General features: G+C 35.8%; 1 protein-coding gene across 1 annotated transcript in view; it reads left to right on the top strand.

Moving 5' to 3' along the window:
• The window catches only part of CA8 (carbonic anhydrase 8), a 161150-nt gene that overhangs the window by 105057 nt on the left and 31920 nt on the right, over window positions 1–24173 (top strand). The window contains exon 8 of the mRNA XM_036765137.1: window positions 9487–9656. Coding sequence (XP_036621032.1) covers window positions 9487–9621 — 135 coding nt within the window. The 3' untranslated portion in view covers window positions 9622–9656. The remainder of the gene's footprint in view (window positions 1–9486; window positions 9657–24173) is intronic.

Below are 24173 nucleotides of genomic sequence, written 5' to 3'. Positions count from 1 at the left end.
CCCCCCCCCCGCCACTACCAATGTGTTTCATCATCTGCTCTTTGGGACTGAGATTGGTCTTTATAATCAATCAAAGTTTGTCTTTTGATGTAACTTGTACAGGTTTCAAAAAAAAGTGATTGATACAGTAAAAAAAAAAGTATTATATTTTGAGTCAGATGATCTGTTTTTTAATTTATTTATTCATTTAATGAACATTAATTTAAGCACTCACTTTATGTTAGGTGCTGGAAATATAAATACTGGAATATCAAGTCTCTGCAAAATTTAAATAATAATATACATGCTTTGTGAACTTTAAAACTTTGTGGAAATGTGAATTATTGTTTTTATGCTATTGTAGACATATCAAGTGGTAGTATTCAGGTAGCATAAGGTTCAGAGAATTGGGGCGATTATATTCTTCTTTTTGATCATATGGGATCCAATAACTTGTTTATCACTTTATCTTCCCACCTAATATATGAATTAAACCATACCACACCAAAATCAAATCCTGATTCAATAATATCATCCATGTCATGCTCTAATTGTCCTTCTCCTTTCTGTGGTCACTATAGACATGTAGCTACCTTTCTGGATAGACACAAGTCAAAATATACAGGGTGTTCCTAAAGTCTAGGCACATAGGCAAAAATGCATATTTTCAAGAAATGAAATGAATGAAATTTTCAACAAAAATTTAATTGGAGTATTAACAATGACATCTTCAATATGATTTCCATCATTTGTGATGCAAAGTTTGATGTGCTTTGCAAGGTTCATGTGAACTTGATGCACTAACTCCACATTGCCATCAATTTCAACACTGGAGTGGTTTGCCATTTCCTTCTCCAGTTCATTTTATAGATGAGAAAAGTGAAGCAAACAGGGTTAGGTGACTTGCCCAGGGTCATACAGCTAAATTCACTCTTTATGCATTCAATCAAGTGTGTTGCATTTGTGATTTTCATTGAGTACACCTTCTCCTTTAGCACACCCCAGAAAAAGAAGTCAAGGGGGCTAAAGTCTGTTAATATTCCAATATTTCAAAATATGCATTTTTGCCTATGTATCCAGACTTTAGGGACACTGTATTTTAGATAGGAATAGAAACCTAGCTCTCACTTGCTTAGCATTGTTCTATAGGCAGAGAACTCTATGAAGAATCCAAATGTCTTGGCTCTGTAGCCACAATGGACTTCAATTCATGTTAAGCCACTATGATTTAATTTGCTGAGCTATAGAACAGAAAATTTCCCATCTCATTTAGAATCTCATTAAAGGACTCCATATTATGGCATTTTCAATATTAATGTGAAATTATATGTAAGGTATTATATATACATGAGACATTGTATTTTACTATCATGCTATTCAGTGATATACTAAAATAACTAAGGGCTAGATTTATGCCATTATGAATTTGGCTGTCATGACTTCAGAGAAATGAGGCCGTTGGCAAAATCTATCCCTAAAGCACTAAGTAATGCTTTTCCATTGCCAGGGACAAGTTCTCTCTTCATAGAGGGGAGTCATATCCAAAGGAATGTGTATTAGAAGTACTAATTTCAACTACTCATGCACATAGATGATTTCTAAGTTAGCTATAACCTCTCAAGATAAAGATTTAGGTGCTATTAACATACAGCTTCATGAAAACATCTGTTCAAAGTACAACAGTATGTGTTTTTAAGGCAAATAAAATGTTAAGCTATATTAAGAAGGGAATTTAGAATAATCTAGAAAATATTATAATGACAGCATATAAATCAACACATCCTTGACTTAAATTCTTCATTCAGTGCTTCTCATATAATTTCAGTGGAGGCAGGGCAAAAATAGAAAGGTCCAGAGAGGATAATAAAAATGATAGGAGACATAGGCAGGGGATGGGATTCTATACAAGAAAAAAATTGAAAAGACTAGTATTATTTGGTTTGGAGGGAAAAGAAAGGATGAGCAGAAGGAGAATTGATTGATATATAAAATAACAAAAGGAATCAAGAATGGCAGACAATGTCCCCAAGGTATCTGATGCACATGATAGATTAAAAATTTGAATTGCGTAAAAGAAAATATTTTTCTTCATACATCATAGGGTTAACTTATGTAACTACTGCTGCAGGGTATTATTATGGTAAATAGTCAGCATCTTCAGTTGCATTGTCTGCTGCAGGATATCATTAAGGGAAAGAGTCAGCATCTGTATTACCAAGGTAAAAAAAAAAGTTATTCATCATAATGCTTCACTGTGGAAACTGCAAAACAGCTTGATTTAAGAAGCAATTTTCTACTGTGCTGTACTATTGACAATTAAGTACATTACAGAACATTTACATCTCCTGTAGAATCAAGAATTGATAGAATATGGAACTGGAAGTTCCTGTTTGGTTAAATTTTTTATATTAATACTGGTTAATATGCCATAGAAAAGGAAAAAAAAAGATTGGAAGGATTACTTGTTCTATATAGAATTTGAATGAGAATATAATTCTTTCTTTCCAAGTCATTTATGGTCATAACCATTAAATAACTGTAAGATGAAACAGTGGCCTAAACATTAGGAAGCTGAGATTAAAAACTGTTTTTCAGCAAGAATGTTGCCTGATTGGCAAATGAGATTCCAAGCCCAGAATATATTTTTCATCAGATCTCTATCCATAAATTATTTAGACAGGGCTTATCATTATTCCTTAGTCTTCTTCTTTTTTTTCTTTTTGCCTCCTTTTTCCTCTTTTTTGCCCTTCCCTTATATATTTTTCTGCTCATCTCACATTTCAAATTCAATCATTTCCTCAATTTCTTCCTCTTTTTTCATCTCTCCCCAATTTCCATTCCATTCCCTTAATGAAGCAAGAGAATAGCACAGGGGAGAAAAGCATATTCAAACATTTTCTTTTTCATGTGTATGTATCTATTAATGTCTTGGAAATAGGAATTTGAGTTTTCACCCCTCTTAATGCCACCTTCTCTCTGGCTCCTCTTTAGACTTCTATGTTGGAGCTGGGGTAGGGTGGGAGAAGTGATAATATCCCAAATATCTAACACCAAAGTGGATTATAGGGCTTGACTGGTTCACAGGGTCTGGATATGGTTAACTTGCATGGTCCAGCTGCATTCTGTAGCCTCAGAAATTTAGCTGCCAACATTTTCCCACTTCATTGCTATGATAGTTATATGCCTAGTACAGGTGAGAAATGGCATGTGTTTTTGAAGAGGCTCAACCCTAGGATGGGTGTGGCATGGTTTTTTTCCTGTCAGTAACTCTTGAAGACCATACCAAGTGATGTGGGTTCTTTGATACATGTGGGTGAAGGGAATAAACAATACCAAATGTAATCATGGATTTTTTAAAAGAAGAATTGAGGTATAAAATTTGTGGAGTTGTAAACAGATGTCTGAGGTGAGTATCTATGTGGTTGGACAGTGTCTGAGCCATTGCAGTCTTAATATATTAAAATCATGTATATTTTTAGACAAGTATATTTGCTTCTAAGAGCTATTTCAGAAGCCACAGAGTTACTATTTTATCCTCTGGATCTAGGTTGGCCTGTCTTCTCTCTCCAAAATCATAAATCTAACTCTTACGCTTTTTATTTTTGCTACCTTGGGCAAGTAATGTAATTCTTTCTTGGACCAGTTTTCTTAGTTTTAAAATGGAGGTTTTGGATTAGGTGGTCTTTAAGGATCCTTCCAATTTTAAATCTATGATCCTATGATCTATTCATCCACTCATCTGGGAATTGGCTTATCTGCTCATGTAATAAACTGCAGAAAACAATGACTGTTTGTATGATTGAGCATTGTATGTTTATCTGTTCCATGGTATCCATTAAAGATGCTGCTGCTTCCCTTATGGGTTTGGGCCATGTCATTTTTCAGTATGTCATGATGTTGTAGGTCATCAATAAATAATAATGAAGGATGAGAAGGCCAAAATATGTTGCTAGAATTATTTCAGGAAGGCCGATGGAATGAGAAGTATGCTTCCTTACTGACTTCTATTTGGGGGGATAGCTAGAAGGTACTGGGCATTTCTACTCTTCAGTTTCTAATAAGAAATGATATTTGGTAGCACTAGCTAGGGGTGGGGAACCTGCAGCCTACAGACCCCATGTGGCCCTCAAGGTCCTCAAATGCAGTCCTTTGACTGAATCCGAACTTCACGGAACAAATCCTTTTATTGTTTATATTTATTTATTTATTTGTTCCGTGAAGTTTGGATTCAGTCAAAGGACTGCATTTGAGGACCTTGAGGGCCACATGGGGCCTGGAGACTGCAGGTTCCCTACCCCTGCACTAGACTGATGAAATAGAGAATCACCGGAAAGTAGGAATATGTGGGGGTAGGTAGAAAATTTACACACACACACACACACACACACACACGTATATATGTGTTTCTAAGTCTGTAATAGATAACCACTTACACATAAATGTGGAAAGTTTACAGTTCATTTTGCCTTAGACTCTTTAATTTATTAAAACATACAAAAAAGGAATAATAGAAGAGCATGCTGAAAGACCATTTTGACTTTTTTCTTTGTTACAGATTTTTAAAGATAAGAAAGGTAAAGCAAAAGCATTTTTATTGATCGCTCTTTTTCTGTTTTCTTGAAATTTTAGCATACAAGTGAAAGCCATTCTTTAGCTACTAGATGGCATATGTATGGATAAAACGCAAAACCCCAGAAGCCAATTAGGACGAAATCTCAGCTACTTGCAAACTAGCTCTTCCATACATATACTGTAGGCAATTTTAAAAAGGAACTTTTATGAATTATCTGTTTTTTTGGGTCAGTGAAGCATGGAACAAATATTTTAGACCAATTAGCATGTAGTTTTTCATCTCTGCTACAGTGAGCTGCTGCCAGTCTATGTACTACCTGTCAGAGTAGGAGCCTTTCTAATAGAAGGGTTGAATTTCTATCCTATTTTTGAATTTCAGTTAAAATTTTTTTGGCAGAGTAGAAAAGTCATATATACAAAGGCATGTGACAGTGATGGTCTCCTGCATTACCTTGACATTTATATTTTGGTGCAGACTTTTATCCTGACATATTGTTCTGTTCAATTATCATTATATCTTTTTTTTCAGTGCAGTAACATTCAGGAAACTAGAACTAGGATAACTCAGCATGCACTTGAAGCCATTTGAAGTTGCTAAAGGATTTTAAGGGGTGGATATTTCAGAGAAATTGACATTTCAGAAAGAGGCTCCCCCCCTCAATCTCTGTTGATGTTTGAAAGCCTTCAAAGTGTTGCTATGATCAGAGAGCAGGGTTTCTTGTGAAATAGTTCCTCCCATACTACAGTGACTTGGGACTGTCGGGCTGTCGATTCAGTTCCTCTCTGGTAGAAGAGACTTGTTTCATGAAAACTGTCTGAGGTTGCATCCTGAAGCTTGAAGGTTTATTTTGAATTTAGATTAACAAAATATAAAATTAACCTGTTTTCAAAAGAAGCTTCAAAGCAAACCTTAAAACAGGCACTCCAATTGAAATATCTCTTGAAATTAACCCAAGCTCCTACTGCTCTACATTTCGTGTTTTTGACAGTATTTATAGTTATTTCCATGTCACAGCTACGAGAACTCTGGTTTTCCTCCAACCTGTCTGAATACTACTTATCAGTTTCCTTTGCTGGGCCATTATGCGTCTTTCATGTCATTTGGGTGTCCCCTCCAAGGCTTTGTCCTGTGCTCTTTTCTCTTTATAGTTTTTTTCTCTCAATAAGCTATTTTTTCATCCTTAATCACTTTCTTGAACTCCAGTACACAACTCCAGTTGCCTCCTGGCCATATTTGCCTGGATGTCCCAAAGCCGCTTGAAAGCAATATGCATGAAAGATAACTCACCATCCTTCTTCCCAAACTCACCTCGCCTCTAAATGTCTTTGTTTCTGTTGAAAGAACCAGCATCTTCCTAATCACTCAGGGTTGTAACTTTGGAGTCATTTGTAACATTTCCCTTTCCTTTGCCCCCAAATCTAATTAATTGTGAAGTCTGGTGGATTTCACCTCTACATCTATTAAATTAATCCCAATTACTTCACTCACATGATGCAATAGAGTATTGGGAATGGAGTTAGGAAGACCTGAGTTCAAATTTGCCTTTGATACTTACCAGCTGTGGGACCCTGGACAAGTCATTTAACCTCTCTAAGCCTCAATTTCATCATCTGTAAAACAGGGATTATAATAGCACTTACCATCCAGAGTTGTGAGGCTGAGATAATATTGCAAAATCATTTGCAAACCTTAAAGCACCATATAAATATTATGATTATGATTTATTATTTCTATTACCCTAGTTGAAATCCTCATCATTATTCACCTGGACTGCTGTGATAACATCCTGATTAGTTTTCCTGCTTCAAATCTCAAGATCTCATTAATCTAATATCCACACAGATGCCAAGATCATCTCCCTAAAGTGTGGGCCTGACCAAGTCATTGCTCAAAAATATTTTATGACCTACTCTACTACTCTACTCTAGGATAAAATATGTACTCCTCAGCCTAGCATTTAAAGCTTTCCACTATCTGGTCCCTATTCACCTTTCAATCCTCATTTCACATCTTTGTTCCAGGAAAACTGAAGAACTATGTTTCCCCAAATTTGGCATTCCTTCTCTTGGTACATTTTTCAACTTGTGTTTCATGACTAGAATATGGTCCAGTCTCATCTCTGTCTTTCAAATTTCTTTGGGAATATGCTGGATCTAGCTCATGCTAGCTTGTCAGAGCAGATTGTTAAATATTCAGTTTGGGCATTTATACCTTCAAAATCAGCAAATGGTACAAATCAGGGCTTGATTTATTGTTTTTTTGATTGTCTAGACTTATGAAAGTGATGGAGAAAATATTGATAATGTAGATTAAATTTGAAAGTGTGTTGTGTGTAGATTTTTTTCCCATAGAGATCCAGTTAAATCTTTACCAGCACACCCCTGCTTTTATGTTCCTTCAAGGCTTCACTCAAATGTAGCCAATACCTTCTCTGATTCCTTCAGTAGAGAGAGCAGTTAATGTATTTCCTTCCTCAAATATTCCTAGGATACTTTGATTTCTTCTTTGCCCCTTTCACTCATGATCTTCAATTATAGTATATCATACTATATTCTCTTTCCAGCAAAATGTAAGCTCTGAGGTTAGGGGGTTCTCTGTAGCCTACTTAGCCCAGTGCCTTAGGCATTTAATTAATATACTACTGTAGTCTCCTCCACTTAGCTGAGGAGGGCTAGGTCATTCCTCCTTATTCCCCTACTTTGTGTGGATTAGATCACTTCTTCCCAGCCAATCCTTTTGTCCTGCCCATTGAGTATGACTTTTCTGGTCACTTCCTTTCATTGCCTCTGAGGAAGAGTGGTTTTCCTCTAGGAAACTGAGGTGGTAGATTCCAAATGTGGTGGTTCTACCATCACAGATGATGAGACTAGATGACATAAAAATAATGACGAATCTGTTTGAAAATTCTGGGGAGAGTCTGGCTTGGTTTTATGTTGTCTCTGACTAGCTTTCTGCAGTTTTTGTTTTCCTTTTATTTCCGTTTTATTTCTTTTTATTTGTTTTCCCTTTATTTTCCTTCCATTTCTTCTTGTTCTGTGTATGGGGTTGTTGGGTGATGTTTCTGTAATCATTTGCAAATTACCTCTGTTAACACTTTGCATCTAAACTTTTAGGTTTGTGTTTGTCTTGACAATAATGATGGTGATGTTGATGATAATAATAATAAGTTCACATTAATGTATCACATTAAAGTTTAAAAGCATTGTTCTCGCAACAACATTGTGGCAAAGGTAGTACATATTTTGTCATACTCATTTTATAGGGAAGAGACCAAGACTCCCACAGATTAATTAAATTGCTCATGATCATGTAACTAGTGAATGTTGAGAATAAGGTTGAAACTCTGGTCTAACTCAAACTCATTGTTTCATCATATTACCTTAAAAAAATTTAAAATGTGTTTTAAGGGTTGCAGAACACTGCATATATTTTATTTTATTTAATCCCCATAACAACCCTGAGGGATACACACATGTCTCTCTACATAGGAAGGTGATGAAGTGTTTGGTAGCCCAGGTGCTTTCTAGGCTCTTCATTGTGGTAACTTTCATATTCATTAGCTATTCTAAGAAATTCTGATAATCAGATTCAACATCTTTAGTTTTATTTATTTCTAATTTTTAAGTAAAAAAAACTTCTTCAAAAGATAATTTTAATTTTTATAATTGTAATTGCATAGAGTGTTATCTCATCTTTATCCTTTCTTCTGATTTGGTGTAGGCTTTCTAACTTTTGTTTTAACAAGTGCCAATCAGTTAGTTGATTGATAGCTCTGAAATGACTCTAGTATAGGTCCTCTGTTAGTTTTTATTTAATTTATTTATTTATTCTCTCTCTCTCTCTTTCTGTCTCCCTCTCTCTCTCTCTCTTCCTACATAGTAATTTTGTTTGGTGCTTGCAATGTCTACTAGTACATTGGTTACTCTGTGATGAATTCTTTGGTCATATTACCTTTACTCCAAGCTTGAAGAAAATATTATAATTGGATACTGCTGCAAATCAATCCATCAGATTCTCATGATGCCGGTTAACTAGACAGACTATCCAGGAGAAGTAGGCTAGTAGTTTCCCCCTATATTTTCACTCTAAGACTGTGCCCCACAAAGCCACAAAGTTCAATTGGGGAAAAATAAATTATGTGATTTTGACACTGCAAAAACAAAATAATTGATTTTTATATTTTCCCTTTACAAGGCATATTTTGACCTCAGAAGTATAACTAATTTACTAGACAAATTTAATTGGTTTTAAAATAGATTTATGTCACAAACATGGGCTTGAGATATTAAGAATATTTTTGATATATGACCTCTGAGGACTATAGAAGAAATGTGAAAAGTCCTAGATGTCTTTTGATAAAGAAAAGCTTTTAGCTTATGCAAAATTTGTTTAGTTATTAAAATACTAAAATAAGTATTATTAAATCTCCTTTAATTAAAGTTTTTTTCATTAGTTTAAGACATATAGATGTAAAATTTAGATTTCCATTTTAATTATGAAATGGAGAAAATTTTACCCTTTTTACAACATGGTCATTAAACATATCTATTGAGTTGTGGAAATAGGAAAAAAATCTTACCTTGTTAATAATATAGAGGGTGTCATCAAGCTGTTATTGAGTGAGACACAGAGAATTCCCCATGTACAACTTTAGCAACAAAAGAAACTAGGAATGTTTAAAGACTAATGAACAGACTGAGGCCTTTGTTATCTGTGCTCGCATTGTCTTTGTTCTGTTGATCGACATTTGCTTTGTTCCCCTTTTAAGCATCCTTAGATGGGAAGGAATTGGCTAATTTGGAACCAGTAAGGACAAACAGGGTTTTTCTTTTATTGACTGTTGAAAATAATTTATCTTTTAAAGACTTTGTAAACCCTGGATTTATTTAATTTTATATGAAATATTAATTGATTTTTTCTGATTTTATTTTTAGATAGAGGAATTTCGAAGGCTGAGGACCCATGTTAAAGGTGCAGAACTCTTAGAGGGCTGTGATGGAATTTTAGGAGACAACTTCAGACCGACTCAGCCACTTAGTGACAGGGTAATCCGAGCTGCATTCCAATAGCCAAAGAGATCAAGAATGAATTAATCTTCATCCAGGTATGGGATCATTAAAGAAAATGAAGCATGTAATAATATAAGTTACTCATGATAATCAATATAATTTAGTAGATAAATAAGTGTATTTCATTTTGACAAAAGTTGTGACAGTTCAGAGCCTTGTTAATTACAGCAGTCTGGAGTTTATTCTGATATTTTCTGTATTGGAAAATGTAGTCTTTATTTTTTCTTTTCTTTGAATTATTTATATGTGCTTCTTGCCTTGATAGTCAGTGATACCAGTGATTGTATATGTAAGCATGCTGTAGTAAGGAAACAGTGATGGGAAGTGACTCCTTGGTAATTTGCTGTAATTTATACTGAAGTTACAGAATTTCGCACCCAAAGGATAAAAAGTATAGATAGAGGGAAACAAAAGAAGTATCGCTAATGGATAATAGGAAATCAATGCTGTCTAAATTTTAAATTTTGACACTCCTTCTCTAAGTAAGTGATGGCCAGTGTGCTTATAGTGGGGGGGGGTCTAGATGGCTAGTGGCAACTATAAATAAAATCCTATGTTGGGGTCAATATAGTGCCCCCAAATGCTGCTCAAAATTTGGAAAAAATAGAAATATAAGTTAGGAAATTGTTTCTTGATATACTTAACAATCCATTGAAAAGCATTGATTATCTCTGTGCATTGGATACTTTACTATATATGGTAGAGACTGAGTTAGATAGATTGCTGTCAACTTCTTCCTTTCCTATTGCCATCCAGTATGCCCATCTCCCTCCATCCTTAAACCTGCATTAGACCCTACCATCCCCTCAAGCTGTCATGCTACATCTTCCCTTGCTTTCTTAGCCATACTCTTTAAAAGATCTGGGTACACTGGCCAATTCCACTTCCTTTCCTTTCACTCACTCCTTGACACTGCAATCTGGATTTGGACCTCAATCACCCCAAAGAAGCTGTTCTCTCCAAAGATATCAGTTGGAGGCCACTGGGTGACATGGTGGATGAGGTGATGAACCATAAAAACTTTTGTGACCTGGGCCAAGTCTCTTAATCTCTGTCTGCCTCAGTTTCCTCATCTGTAAAATGGGAGTGATAATAACTTCCACCTCTTAAAAGATTGTCCTGAGGATTGAATGAGATTTGCATAAAGTCTTTGCAAGCCTTCACTCAATCTGTAAATGTTAGCTATTGGTATTGTGTCCATTGTCCACTTAGTTTCCAAATCTGATGGTCTTTTCTCAGCCCGAATCCTTCTTGATTTATTCAGGAAACTCTCTCCTGTCGAGGTTTTCATGACAATATGTCTCCCACTCAGTCTGCTTAGATGGTGGAGTAGATAGAATACTGGGTCTGGAGTCAGGAAGACCTGAGTACAAATTTGACCTCAGACATTTGCTAGCTATGAGACCCTGGACAAGTTAACCTCTGTTTGCTCCAGTTTACTCATCTTAGTCCCAGCCATCATTACCTCCTGCCTAGATTATTGCAACTGCCTCTTATTTGGTCTTTTCCTCAAATCGTTCCTCACTCCAGTCACTCACCACTGCCAAAGTAATCCTCTTTAAGCACAGATCTAACCATGTGATTCCTCTACTCTGTCATCTCTAGTAGCTTCCTCTTTCCTCTTGGATAAAATATAAACTCCTCTGTTTAACTTTTAAAGCCCTACAGATCATTGGGCTTCCACAGATGGCCTCCACAGATCATTTTGGCCTCACTATATATTATACCCCTCCCCCAGGCAATCTGGTTTTCTCTATGCTCCTTATGTGTTATGCCATTTTTGGTCTCCCCACCTAAGCACTGGCCATCTCATGTGCCTGGAATATATTACTTTCTTACCACCACCTCATAGATTCAGTATCTTCTTCCAAGATATTACTCAATCACCATCTTCTACATGAAACCTTTCCTGATTCTCTTAACAGATAATGCCCTCCCTTCCAAACTCCCTTTCATTTAACTACTTTGTATATATTTGTAAGGGGCTTTGCCTGCACAGATTCATATTGCCTAACATAGAGGCACCCTGCATCTTACCTTTTCTTACCACGGCTAAGACTGGCCACCTTTGCTTGGGTGGTATGGTCAGAAGAGGTTGCTTCTTAGAAAATGGCCCTACAGACTTTCCTGCAAGCTCTTCCTGCTGTGTCTAGAGGATGGAGCTCACAGTTTACCCTGACTGTTTTACTTTGCTCTGAGAAATGCAAAAAGAGTCTGAAGTCTCCATTCCACTTTGTTACAAAGAAGCCTGGGGAAGCCGTGGCAAATCACTTAACCCTGTTTGCTTCAGTTTCCTCATCTGTAAAATCAGCTGGAGAAGGAAATGGCAAAGCACTCCACTATCTTTGCCAAGAAAACCCCAAATGAGGTCATGAAGATTTGGTTATTACTGAAACAACTGAAGAACAACAATAAAATGTCATTGTATATATTGTGCTGTATATATTTTTATGCCTACTTGTCTCTTCTATTTGAATATAAACTCCTTGTGAGTAGAATTTGTTTCATTCTTTGAACTCATAGCCCTAACACTTAGCATTCTCTGGCACAGGGTAGGTGCTTAATACATACATACATACATACATACATACATATATACATACATATATGTGTATATATATATGTATATATAATCTTGATTCTTGTATGGCTTATGCTCTAAAAGAACATTAAAATTTATCATATATGAAAGATGCACAGAGAAAATAATAAATTTTAACCAGAAAATGGTTGGGTGGGTATGTTTTGTAATAATGAGTAATAATAATTCACTTTTGCAAAGCACTTTAAGGTATGAAAAGTACTTTTCTTAAAACAACCTTTTGAAGTAAGTAAGCCTTTTTTCTTTTTTTAACAGATGAGGAAACTGAGGCTCACAGAGAGATGACTTATTCATGGTCATACAACTAGCAAATGTTAGAACTGGTACACAGATCTAGCTTTCCTGCTGGAGCTAAATAGAAGCTTTCTCTTTTCTTCTATTTGAGAAAGCTGCTGCATAGATTGTGAACATTTTACTGCACTAAGCGTGATTCTAGAATTTTCCCTTCATTATAACCAAAGACAGTCTATTCGTAGGCTGATAGACCTAGTGAGAGGCTTGGCCTTAGTTGGCCTCCCTACCATTGCTGAGCCGCTATAAAAGCTCTGTAGGGTTCACTTGAATTTTTTTGCTTTCTCTCTTGTCCCACAGGGAAGTAGGAAAGATGAAACAGTCACAAGGTGGTATGATCACTCCACTATAATCACACTTGTGTGTGAAGCTCTTTTAAGAATATTCTTCCCCATCTCATCAGTTTTCCTGCCAGTTAAACTTTTATCTTTTTATCATTTCTTCTATTTGAGAAATGTGGCTCCTTCTCTTTTTCAGAGGTATCATCATCTAGTCATTCTGGAGTCAGGGGCCCTGGGTCCACGTCCTCCTGCCTCTCATGCTTAGTACGTGTCTAGCTTTAGGCGAATCACTTGACATCTCTTGTTCTCCATTTCCTCATCTGTAAAATGAAGAAACTGGTTTGGATGACCTCTAAGACTGGAGATTCTTCAAAATAAGACACCTAATAGCTGCTTTCATATTACAAGGTTACTGACAAAACCACTGTTTTTTATAAGGGAGAAAACTCTCTAACAGTTTTTTAGATAATAAAGACAAAGTCACCTTAGCAATCTACTCCTTATTATATTTACTTTGATCTCTTTTAATTCCTATGCTGGCTGACAGACTTCACTTTTCATTCCATTCTAGTAGTAAGAATGAGGACAGCAAGGAAAAGGTGCTTCTTTGTTGAGGCTTCTCTGAAATCAAAGGTCCCTTAGCTAAGAAAGGGGGGAAGTAGGAAAATTACAGGAATTAGAGGACTGAGTGAGAATTTTTAAGGATGGGAAAGATCGGGCATGTTGGTAGATAGCAGGGAAAGAGCCTGTAGATGGGGAAGTGTAGCGCCAACGCAATACACACAGTGCCTAAGAATATGCCCGCATAGTTCTGAATGGTAAAATATTGTTAACAGACTCTCTTCACTGAAGGCAGAACCAAAACATTTATTCCAACACCAGGAAGCCAAATCCATCATAGCAACAAAGAAATCTATGCACCTTCCCATAACAAGGGCAAAATCATTCCCTCTCTCACTCATGCTAGCTGCTGCTCTATGTGCGTCTCCCTCTCTCAGCTCTAACTGCTCTGTCTCACTTCCTCTCAGCTCTGCTCCACCCTTCCTGCTCCACCCATCCAGCAACCTCCTCCCACCACAGGCTCATGTGGCTGAGACTTCCATGTGACTCAGACCGGTCACACGGGCCTATTAATGGATGGGAAGATCTTCAAATCGTATTAACAAATATATTAACAATACAGGAAGAGTTGAAGATTAGAGATGGGTAGGGTATGGAAATGATAGGAGGGAATGGGGTCAAGGTTATGTGTGTTGGGGAAGCCCTGGAAAGGAGATTTACTTTTTCTTCAGAGATTTCAGTAAATGGGGGATATTGTCAGGGAGATGTGAGATCAGAAGATGAGAAAAGGGAGCTTGAAGGGAAAGGTCTTTTTGTTCGTTGTTGTTGAAGTATGAAAAGAGGCCCTCAGCTGGAAGGTGAGGGGATGCAATGGTGTTGGAGGCTTGGAAAGAGAAGAGAACATTTGGAATAGCCTCTGTGGTGAGTGATAAGAAATCCACTAGACAATAGTAGAAGAATTGCTGTAGTCAGGGCCCAGTTGGAATTAAATAATATTAATTGGTAGAAGACCCTTTCCTCTATTTCTAATCAAGAGCAATTGAATAGGAGTGAAGAAGTAAATTTTGGGAGCAATGCTGTACCAATTTATCTATAAATAGTCAATAGAATATCTAATCAATTCACTGAAGGCTTTCTTTAGCCTTTTTTGGATTCCAATATAACACTCAGACTGGGAGGTAGTAGTAGTGGATGATTTCATATTCGTTGGTTCCAAGGAAGCTATTTGTTGAGCTAATAACAACAGAGAGCTCTATTGTCTTCCCAGTGCACATAACTATGTCATAACGAAGAATCTCTTAAGACATCCAAATGAATGATATCTACTCACTTTAGTGATACAAGTGAGCACACATAACACTATCAGAAGGAACCTCAAAAGTATTGCCAATGATAATGAAGTTTGGACAGGAAACTGAATGCTAGAGGGACCCAGGTTGGGTTTTCTTTCCTGTTGTTACCAAGGGATAACAGAGAAAAATTAATTTGGGAAGTAGATAGCTCACTAAGAATGTAATGTCTAAAAATAGTATTATTGGATCATGGCTTTAATAAAAGATTGGCAGATTACTGGTCAGAGATGGAGTATACCTAACAAAGTCTGGTTATAACATATTTCCCATATATCTTTAATCCAAAGTCAATCCAAAGGGGTTTAACCCAAAAAGAACAAGAGAGGAAGAAGATTTCCTTTGTATGTCCCCCGAAGTAGGTATTAGAGGGCATAAAAAATTTACAGGAGACAAAACCCAGGAAAAGAATCAATAATAAAACCCAAAGCCTAAAATGCCTAAGCAGAAATGGCCAAAGTTTAGGCAATAAGCAAAAGGAACTCTTACAGGTTCTAACACAAGAAGGCAAATTTGACCTCGCAGGTGTCACTGAGACTTGGTGAGATAAAACCAATGACTGGGCCATGGCTCTGGATTGATAATACTTTATTAAAAAGAAACAGGACAGGTAAAAGAGGGTTTGGATAACGTCATATCTATTCATGTGAGGAAATTGAATATGCAGAAGGAGGAAGCATCATGAGCAGTATTTGGGTGAAGATCAAAGAGTGAGATATAGAGGTGATTTTGTCATTAAAAATGGAGGTGGTGGTATAATCATTCTATTCTAGAATTTGTGGTAAAGGAGAGGAAAACTGGGTAGAGACACAATCCTTAGATTTTGGGAAAGCAGATTTCAAAGAAATTATAGCTAGAATCCTATTGACTAAAATGTTCTGGGGAAATCAGTTGAGGAGGGCTAGGAGATGTTCAACAATTGAAATTTTAAATTCATAAAGAGAAGCAAAACCAATGAGAATAATAAAAATTATATTTGTCTGAAGATACCAATGTGGATGCACAGGGAACTTAGATTTCAAAAAGAAACATACAGTAGACAGAAGCCAATCTAAGTTAGAGAAGATGGATATGAGTCTGGCATAGTCCTACAATACTAGTGTCAACAGTGCTAAAGCTGTAATAAAAAAAGTTAAGGACAACAAAAAAGTGTTGGTTTTTTTTAAAGGAGGGGATAATAATAAGGGATAGGATTTTTGCTTGGACTGGATAGGATAATGATAGCTGACAATGTAGAGGAGAAAGCACTACTCAATTCTCATTTGATTTTGGTTTTCTATGCCATGTTGGAAATGACAGAAGAAAAATGACCAATAGAGATGATATTCAAAATAAGTAAGGAGATAAAAGAGCATTTAGCTGTACTTCATGAATTCCAGTTCCTTTGCCCAGATGAACTTCATCATTGGGTCCTGAAAGTACTGGCAGTTGTGGTTGCTGAGCCACTGACTATTTGCAAAATCTTGGAAAATATGTACGTTCCATAAAATTGGAGGTCACGTTGTCCCAAAGAGGAAGACACCAGAATATAAAACCATAGGTCAGTGCGCTTTATTTTTCTTCCTCGGAAAATTCAATAAAGGGTAATTAAAGAGATTTTTGGCAAATATCTGGTAAAGGATTTGTGATGAAAAAGAACCAGCATGGCTTCATCAAGAACATGTGGTACCAGACTAACTTTATTGTCTTTGTTTACAGAATTACTAAACCAATACTTGAGGATATAGTTAAATTATATTTCATCAACACTTCTGATAAAATATAATATGCTCATAAAATATGGAGCAGTAATAGAGTCAAATGAATTCAAAACTGTTTGGTGTTTGAACTCAAAGAATAGTTGTTGATAGTTCAGTTGAAGCTGAACACGTCACAGGAGATCTCCAGTGAAGTGTCCCAGGGATCTGTGCTTGGCCTTGTGCTTTATTACAAGTTTTTAATTGATTTAGATAAATGAATAAATGCCACACTCATCAAATTTCCAGATTCCTTGGAGGTATACCTAACATGGAGAGTCAAGATCCAAAAAAGTTCTGAGCAGGCTAGAACATTGGACTTAATTAAATAATTAATTATTAATTGTTATATTAATTATTATAATGAATTAATAATTAATAAGATGAAATTCAATAAGGATAAATGTAAAAACTTACTCTGGGGTTCAAAAAGCAATCCACCACAGTTTTGAAATAGGAGAAGTTTGAGTAGACAGCAGTTATTTTGAAAATCTTCTGGTGGTTTTAGTGGACTGCAAGCCCAATACAAACCAATAATTGAATATGGCAGCTACAAGAATGAAAGCAAGTTTGGGTTATATTAGGAAGAAGCACAGTTTCCAGAAATAGGGAAGTGATGATCTTACTGTAACTGGCTTTTATCAGGCATCACCATGAGAATTTTCGTTCAGTTATGGGCACCACAGTTTAAGGATATTGGTAAGTTGGAAAGCGTTCAAGGGTGGGCAACCAGAATAGGGAAGGGCCTTGAGTCTATGACGTAGGAGGACTGAGACTGGTTGAGGGAACTCAGTGTTTTTAGCTTGAAGAAAAGAAGATTCTGGCTTGATAACTGTGTTCAAGTATTTGAAGGGCTGTCATGGGGCAAAGAGATTAAATGTGTTATGTTTGGTCCAGTAAGGAAAAAAAGGAGGTTGCATAGAGACATATTTGGGGTTGATGTCAGGAGAAAAAACAAACAGGAATTTACAACCATTTAGAGTTGTCTAAAGTGGAATTAGTTGCCTCACATGGGTTCTCTCATGTTGGAGGTATTCCAGAAAAAGATTCATGATCAATTATTTGTTTTGTTATTGTGGGGAATCTTTTATGTATGGTTTGCAAGTGCAACCCTCAACTTTTAACTTCTTTGATCCAGTGAAAAGAAGAGCTTTTGTGACAGTGATTACCATGGATGGAGTTGATGAAATGGTTTCATGGCTTTTCAAATGCAGTACAGCCTGATCTCCCATTCAATTCAGGACTTAGCACACGTTCCTTCTTTAGAGTCTGTCAATGATATATTCACCAATGGAAAACTTCAATGGGTTGTCTGTTCAACTGTATATCATAATCAGGGCAATATGCATTTTTCATCTGCCTTATTTTTTGGATGTGAATGGCCAGGCTGGTCTCTTTTAGGTGACCATGGATTTCATTGTTCAACCCCTGTTGTTTTCCAAGTTTTCATGCAATCAATACAATATTATATTCAAATAAGAGCATACATGAAATTTCTTAGGAAAGCATTCCTCCTTTTCAGGAATTTTGAATAAAATATATTCCATAAACTAGTAAATACCATTGGTAAGCCTATGTTGTCCTGCCTTTTACCCTTTTTGGCATTGTTACTCAGCAGATTACTGAACAAAGTTATTTCTGTGATTGTACTGGTCATAGGTATATATTTATAGGCAAATGATCAGCTCTCTTCTGTGGTGTGTATCAGTGATCATAAAGGATGTTTTTATACAAAAATCTTACCTGAGAGTTTGCTGCTATATAATCCATGATCAGTGATCACTTCTTCTTAAACAGTATTAGCTGTTCTATCAGTTATGCTTATTAAAAACAAAGATCACAGTAGTATAGTGAAGTGGAACATTTATATATCAATGTTTCATATATATATTAGATCATATTAGGTTTAAGAATGATATAATTTTTCAAAAATTTAAAATTATATGCAGTTTAGATTCCAATTCAATCTTGGTATAGGAAACATAGTATCCTTCTACTCTGCTGGTAGGGATTATTGAGATAGTAGATTTCCCCTGGATTTTTTCAGAGTAGTATCAATAAATCTCTATCCTATATATAATTTTAGGAGTCCTTTCTGAAGTGACTCAAACTCTCATTTCATAGGCTTTTGTGATTACATACTTTGTTCCCTTAATCTTGCAATGTGTAATACAAATCTAGTCTTAGTTCTACATAAAAATTACTTTGGGAAATCAGACTCATGAATGTGTACTTTTTTATTTGATATTAAATAATGCCCTAAGGCAGGTAATTCAAATTTTTATTAAAGTGAAATGATTTGACAGTCTGACTTTGAATTTAAAGCATGAATGTTTCATTTAAGCATCTGGAATGCAAAAGGGAAAATATTCATGCCAGTACTTGAAAAAAATATTTTAAATAATCAGATTTATTTTAACCATGCTTTACCCAAGGTAGCTTGCTGGTTCTTCTCTAAGATGACAGAGTTTTACATGAAAAGTTTTGGACATCCTGGGGCTCTGATAACTAGGACTTTGCTGATTATTCCCATAAAGGATTTGTGGCTTTCTTACTATTTAAGTTGTATGAATCCTGGTTTTGTGCTTGTTTGAAGGATTAGCCCTTAACTCACCTAGGTGTTATAAATCCTCTAGTTCAGGTCTACTAGTATGGATCTTTGTGACTGCATTGAAAAAGGAATTTATTTCTTTCCTATCAAGAAATTTTACTTACACTTGTCACCCCTGGGGTCCTGAAGTTGCTTATTGATTTTACAAGATGCAGCTTTGATCATTAACTTGAGATTAGCCCATTTTTTTTTTCAGCTCCCTTGACTTCATGTTGAAGAGCTTCTTTGGAATGTATTCTTACCCTATAGCTGGTCTATTTCTGTTTCTGATTCTGATGTTTGAATGCCTTAAAGTTAGAATACAAGGACAATTAAAATGCCTAAATTCTATAATTGCCTCTGCTTTGACCTGAAGGCAGATCTGAAATAAGATCTCTCTCTCTCTCTTTCTCTCTCTCTCTCTCTCTCTCTCTCTCTCTCTCTCTCTCTCTCGTGAACATTATTGTTGTTATTAATATTATTATTATTGTTGTGGAGAGCTTCTCTTCCTGAGTGGTTTTTTCACAGGCCAAAGCACACCCAATAAAGTCAGATATTCTGACCACCTAGTTAGTATTCCTGGGAATAGTTTCTGTTTTTGAGTTTGGTATTTTTCCGCTATTTCCAGTCTTGTTAAAATACATGGATATACCTGTTAATTAGTTTACTTTTTTTAAAAAGATTATTGTGATGGGTCTTTAAGGGTTATTTTTTTCATGAGAAAAACATATCTCAATCCAGAGGTGGAAGAGTAATCAGACTATAAAGAAATGGGGACATCCCAAATTAGTATCTCTGAATGATCACCTGTGTCAGACCTGTCTTCATTTCTCTTTCTGGGTCCTTGAAGTCCTCCTTGACTGTGCTGAACCCTTCTCCACACATGCTTTTGTAATTAATAATGTTGTCTTCTTTTGCTTTACTAAAGCTATAGCCGGCATCAATTTCATATCAATTTTCTTTTATAACCCAGAAGGTTATAAGATAGAAAGGGATAAAATATTTCAGAAAAGAAAAGGCCATAGGGAGAAAAGAGAAAAGGTCAAACCCTGAATGACCAAGTAGGTAAAAGCTATTATCCTTCCAGTATAAATGGAAAGGGTTATACCTATAATTCCAATCACTGGTACTTGAACTCACCATACTTTAATAATTTAATATGATACATACAGCATTAGAATGAAAATTGAAAGTTATATGGGTCTATCTATCCTGTATTTACTGTATATTATAGAGTATTATTAAAAGTGGAATCAACAGCCTTATCATAGATATCTGAAAATGTCTTTAGAAACATGATATAATTTAAAAGGTCCTCATAATATCCCTATTAGATTGAAATAATGGGTCTTTTTCTTATTATTCACTAATGATATTTTCAGATGTCTTGAAGATTATCAGATTTGCTAGAAAAAGGATTTCCTGATTGAAAAGCTGTAGTTTCTCCCATGTGTACACTGTTTATTTTCTAAATATAGTGCTAGATTGTTCACAGAAGCAAATATTAGCTTATCGTACTAAAGTAAAATGGACTGAAATTACAGCAAGAAGAAGTTAGATTAGTTTTAAGTAAAAGTATCTTTACAGAGAGAGCTGTTAAATATTAGTATGGGTTTTCAAGGTAAGGTATAATATTTCCTCCTTTGGAGAGTTTTAAAAATAATGCTTTCAGGCTTTCGGGAAAGGTTTAGGAGTGAACCTGACTAGAGATGAGCACTTGGACTAGATGACCTCTCAAGGTCTGTTTAAATCCAGTGATTCTACAATTCTATGACTCTATGATGAATATGCTTTCCTAAATCTTTATTAACTATATATATCACAGAAAAGGGAGACTAGGGAGAAATAGGGCAGCTGGTAAATGAGGAGGAACATGAAACAAATGCTTCTTTATGGATGAGGTTTTGAGCTCTTAACTTAGCCAATATCTATCAAGAAAAATAATGCCAAGAAATTTTGTATTTGAAAATGTAATTGTAAAAAATAAGAAATGAGATAAACACTTGAATTTAGGAACTTGAAATAACATTTACTTTAGGATACTAGATTAATTTGATCCTGTGATTTTTTGAGTCTCTTGAAAGAGAGTAGGTAACAAAGGTAATTCTTGAAGTTCAGGAAAACTAAAGCTAGGGGAAAAATCTGGCAGTTTGCTATTTTATAAATTTGCTATTAATAATTACTGAAATACTAAAAGAAAACATTGCAATGAAAAACTTAGAAACTAAAAATGAAGGATATCAGCACTGGAATCAGAATTAGATTGTTAATTACCTGCATTCTTAATCTGTGGAATTAGGAATTTATTTTTCACAGAATTACAAAGACATATCTCTCAACCAGGGGAAATGATTCTGATACCTTTAATAGATAAATTGACTTCAAATAAATAAATGGCAAATCATAATTGTTGACTTATAATTCTATTTAAGTGGAATAATGGAATACTTAAACATGGTGTTTCAAAAATCACTTGGGAATATTAGGGGGAAATGTAATAAATTTATTTTGGACTAAAGGGGAAGAGGGGAAAGAAGAGAAGAAAGAGGAGCAGTAGGAAGAGGAGAAGAAAGAATCATGACTTTTTCATCTGTGTTAAAAACCATGACAGATGGCTGAGCATGCCTGTAGTCCCTGTTACTGGGAGAGAAAGAGGCTGGTGGATTGCTTCAACTCCAGAATTTTGAGAGCTACAATAGGGCAAAAGCCAGTAAAAAATAATAGTAAAGATAAAAAAATACCCTCTACCAAATTTTAGTGAAATTCTACCTGGAATTGGGTGCTTTTCAGAACTGAATCATAATTTTAGCTGAAATAAATATCTGTGGGAAATGGATTGAATCAGAGATATTTCTAACATTGAACCTTATGGATGATGTTCTCTGTTAAATATAGCACTTCTAGGTATAGAAATGAGTCTGATGGCACTTTTCTTTCCTCCACCTTCCAGTTTAGACTATCTTGATGAAAGGGCTGTTTAGCCAGGGCCATCTATACTTAGTCATAGTGGCTAATGGGAGACTTGAAATCTTTAAAAACTTGGGAATAGGTTATCCCCTGGCAGAAATTTTGGCATCAGAACCGTTGGGTGGGTATTGTTTTTTCCTCCCAGACTTCAACACTATTAGAGCTAGAAGCACTATAGTAAATATGTAGTGAGAATTGGTTAGGTAATAACCAAAGTTTCCTGAACTTGTGTTGTGGCATTTCCATAACTATATTTCAATATATTTGATTTCTTTTGTAAGCCTATTTTTTATATATTTAAAAACAGTATTCTGAGACTGGATCCGTAGACTGCCATATTGCCAACATGACCCCTGACATAAACACAAAGTTATGGACCTTTGCTCTATATGAAAAGGAACAATTCTAAATTGTGACCATATTTATGGGAAGGAAAAGATGAGTTGAATATTCACAAATATTTGTGAAGAGCAAATGGGAAAATAGGAATTATTTATGAAAAACAGAATAAAACATATCTTTTTAAATATCAATATTCTCCCAATGATGATATATACTTGTGAATCATTGAATACCAGAATTTTCAAAGAATACAAAGAGACATAGAGGGATATATCAATCTGTTGACCAGCAAGTAACAATTTATTACGTGATTACTATGTCCAGACACTGTGCTGGGTTCTGGGAAGACAGTTAAAAAATGAAATAGCCCCTGCTCTCAAGGCCTTTACACTTTATCAGAAGGAGATAATGTTAACACATATAAGTATATCAAAAAATATACATAAAGTAAATATAGGATCAATTTTCTGGGGTGGTGGCACTAGTAGCTGGTGAGCGAGGGAGAAATCAGGAAAGGCCTTCAGTAGGAAATGATACTTGAGCTGAGCTTTAAAAGAAACTGGGAATTCTAAAAGTCAGTGATTAGGAAGGAGCAGATTCTAGGCATGGAGAAAGATCTATTCAAGGACAAGAGATGGCATATCATGTGTAAGGGATAGTGAGAAGGCTAGTTTGGCTAAATCAAAGATTGCATGAAGGAAAGTGACATGTAGAGGACATAGGAGAGCACTAGCATATTATCAATAACATGTACAAGAAGTGTAATTTATTACATGTCTAAAACTGAGCTTGTTACCTTTCCCTCCAAATCCCCCCAACCCCTAAACTTCCCTATTTCTGCTGAGGGCACCATCATCCTCCCAGTAAACCATGCTTACAGCCTTGGTGACATTCTTGACTCCTCACTCTCTCTCATACTTCCCATATCCACTTGATTGCCAAAATCTGTTGATTTTTACCTTTGTAGCATCTGTCACATATGCTCCTTCTCTCCTCTGATATTGCCACCAGCCTGGGGCAGGCCCTCATTACCTGACACCTGGGATATTACAATAGCCTTATTAGCCTTTCTGCTATAAGTTTCTCCCCACGCCAGTCCATTTTCCATTCAACTGTCAAGTTCATTTGACCATAACTAATCATGTCACCTGCTCTGGGACTTAATATACTTCAGTGACTCTCTTATTACCTTCAGAATCAAATATCAAATCCTCTGTTTGATGTTCAATGCTCTTTATAAGCTGCCCCCCAACATTTCCAATCATTTTACACCTTATGAGTCCCCTCTTTTACGCCACTCTCCATCCTTGAAGTGACACTGGTCTTTTTGTTATTCTTTAAACAAGAAACTCCATCTCCTAACTCCCAGTATTTCCATTGACTGCCCCCCATGCCTGGAATGCACTCCTTTCTCATTTATACCTCCTGGCTTTCCTGGCTTCTCCAAGTCCCAGCTAAAATCCCACCTGCTATAGTAACCCCTTCCCCACTCTCCTTAAATGCCTTCCTTCTGCTGATTATTTCCATGTTATCCCGTATGTATCTTGTTTGAACCATTAGAATGATTGCTCCCTGTGAGAAGAAACTTTCTTTTGTCTTAGTTTCTCCGTAGTAGGTGTTTAAAAATATTTATTGACTGACTGAATTGTATCATCTAGTAAATATATTATCAGAAAAGAGACAAGTTAATTAAATGCCTATTTTGTGTCAGGCACTATGCTAGGCACCAGGGTGCAAAGACAAAAGTGAAACTACCCTTGTCCTCAAGAAATTTATACTCTAGTCAGGGGACACAACATGTGCATGTATTGCTATACACAAAATATATACAAG

The sequence above is a fragment of the Trichosurus vulpecula genome, chromosome 1 (genome assembly GCF_011100635.1).
Source record: "Trichosurus vulpecula isolate mTriVul1 chromosome 1, mTriVul1.pri, whole genome shotgun sequence".
Classification (NCBI taxonomy): domain Eukaryota; kingdom Metazoa; phylum Chordata; class Mammalia; order Diprotodontia; family Phalangeridae; genus Trichosurus; species Trichosurus vulpecula.
Note: the sequence above shows the minus strand (reverse complement) of the source record. Positions and strands in the feature narration are given on the sequence as shown.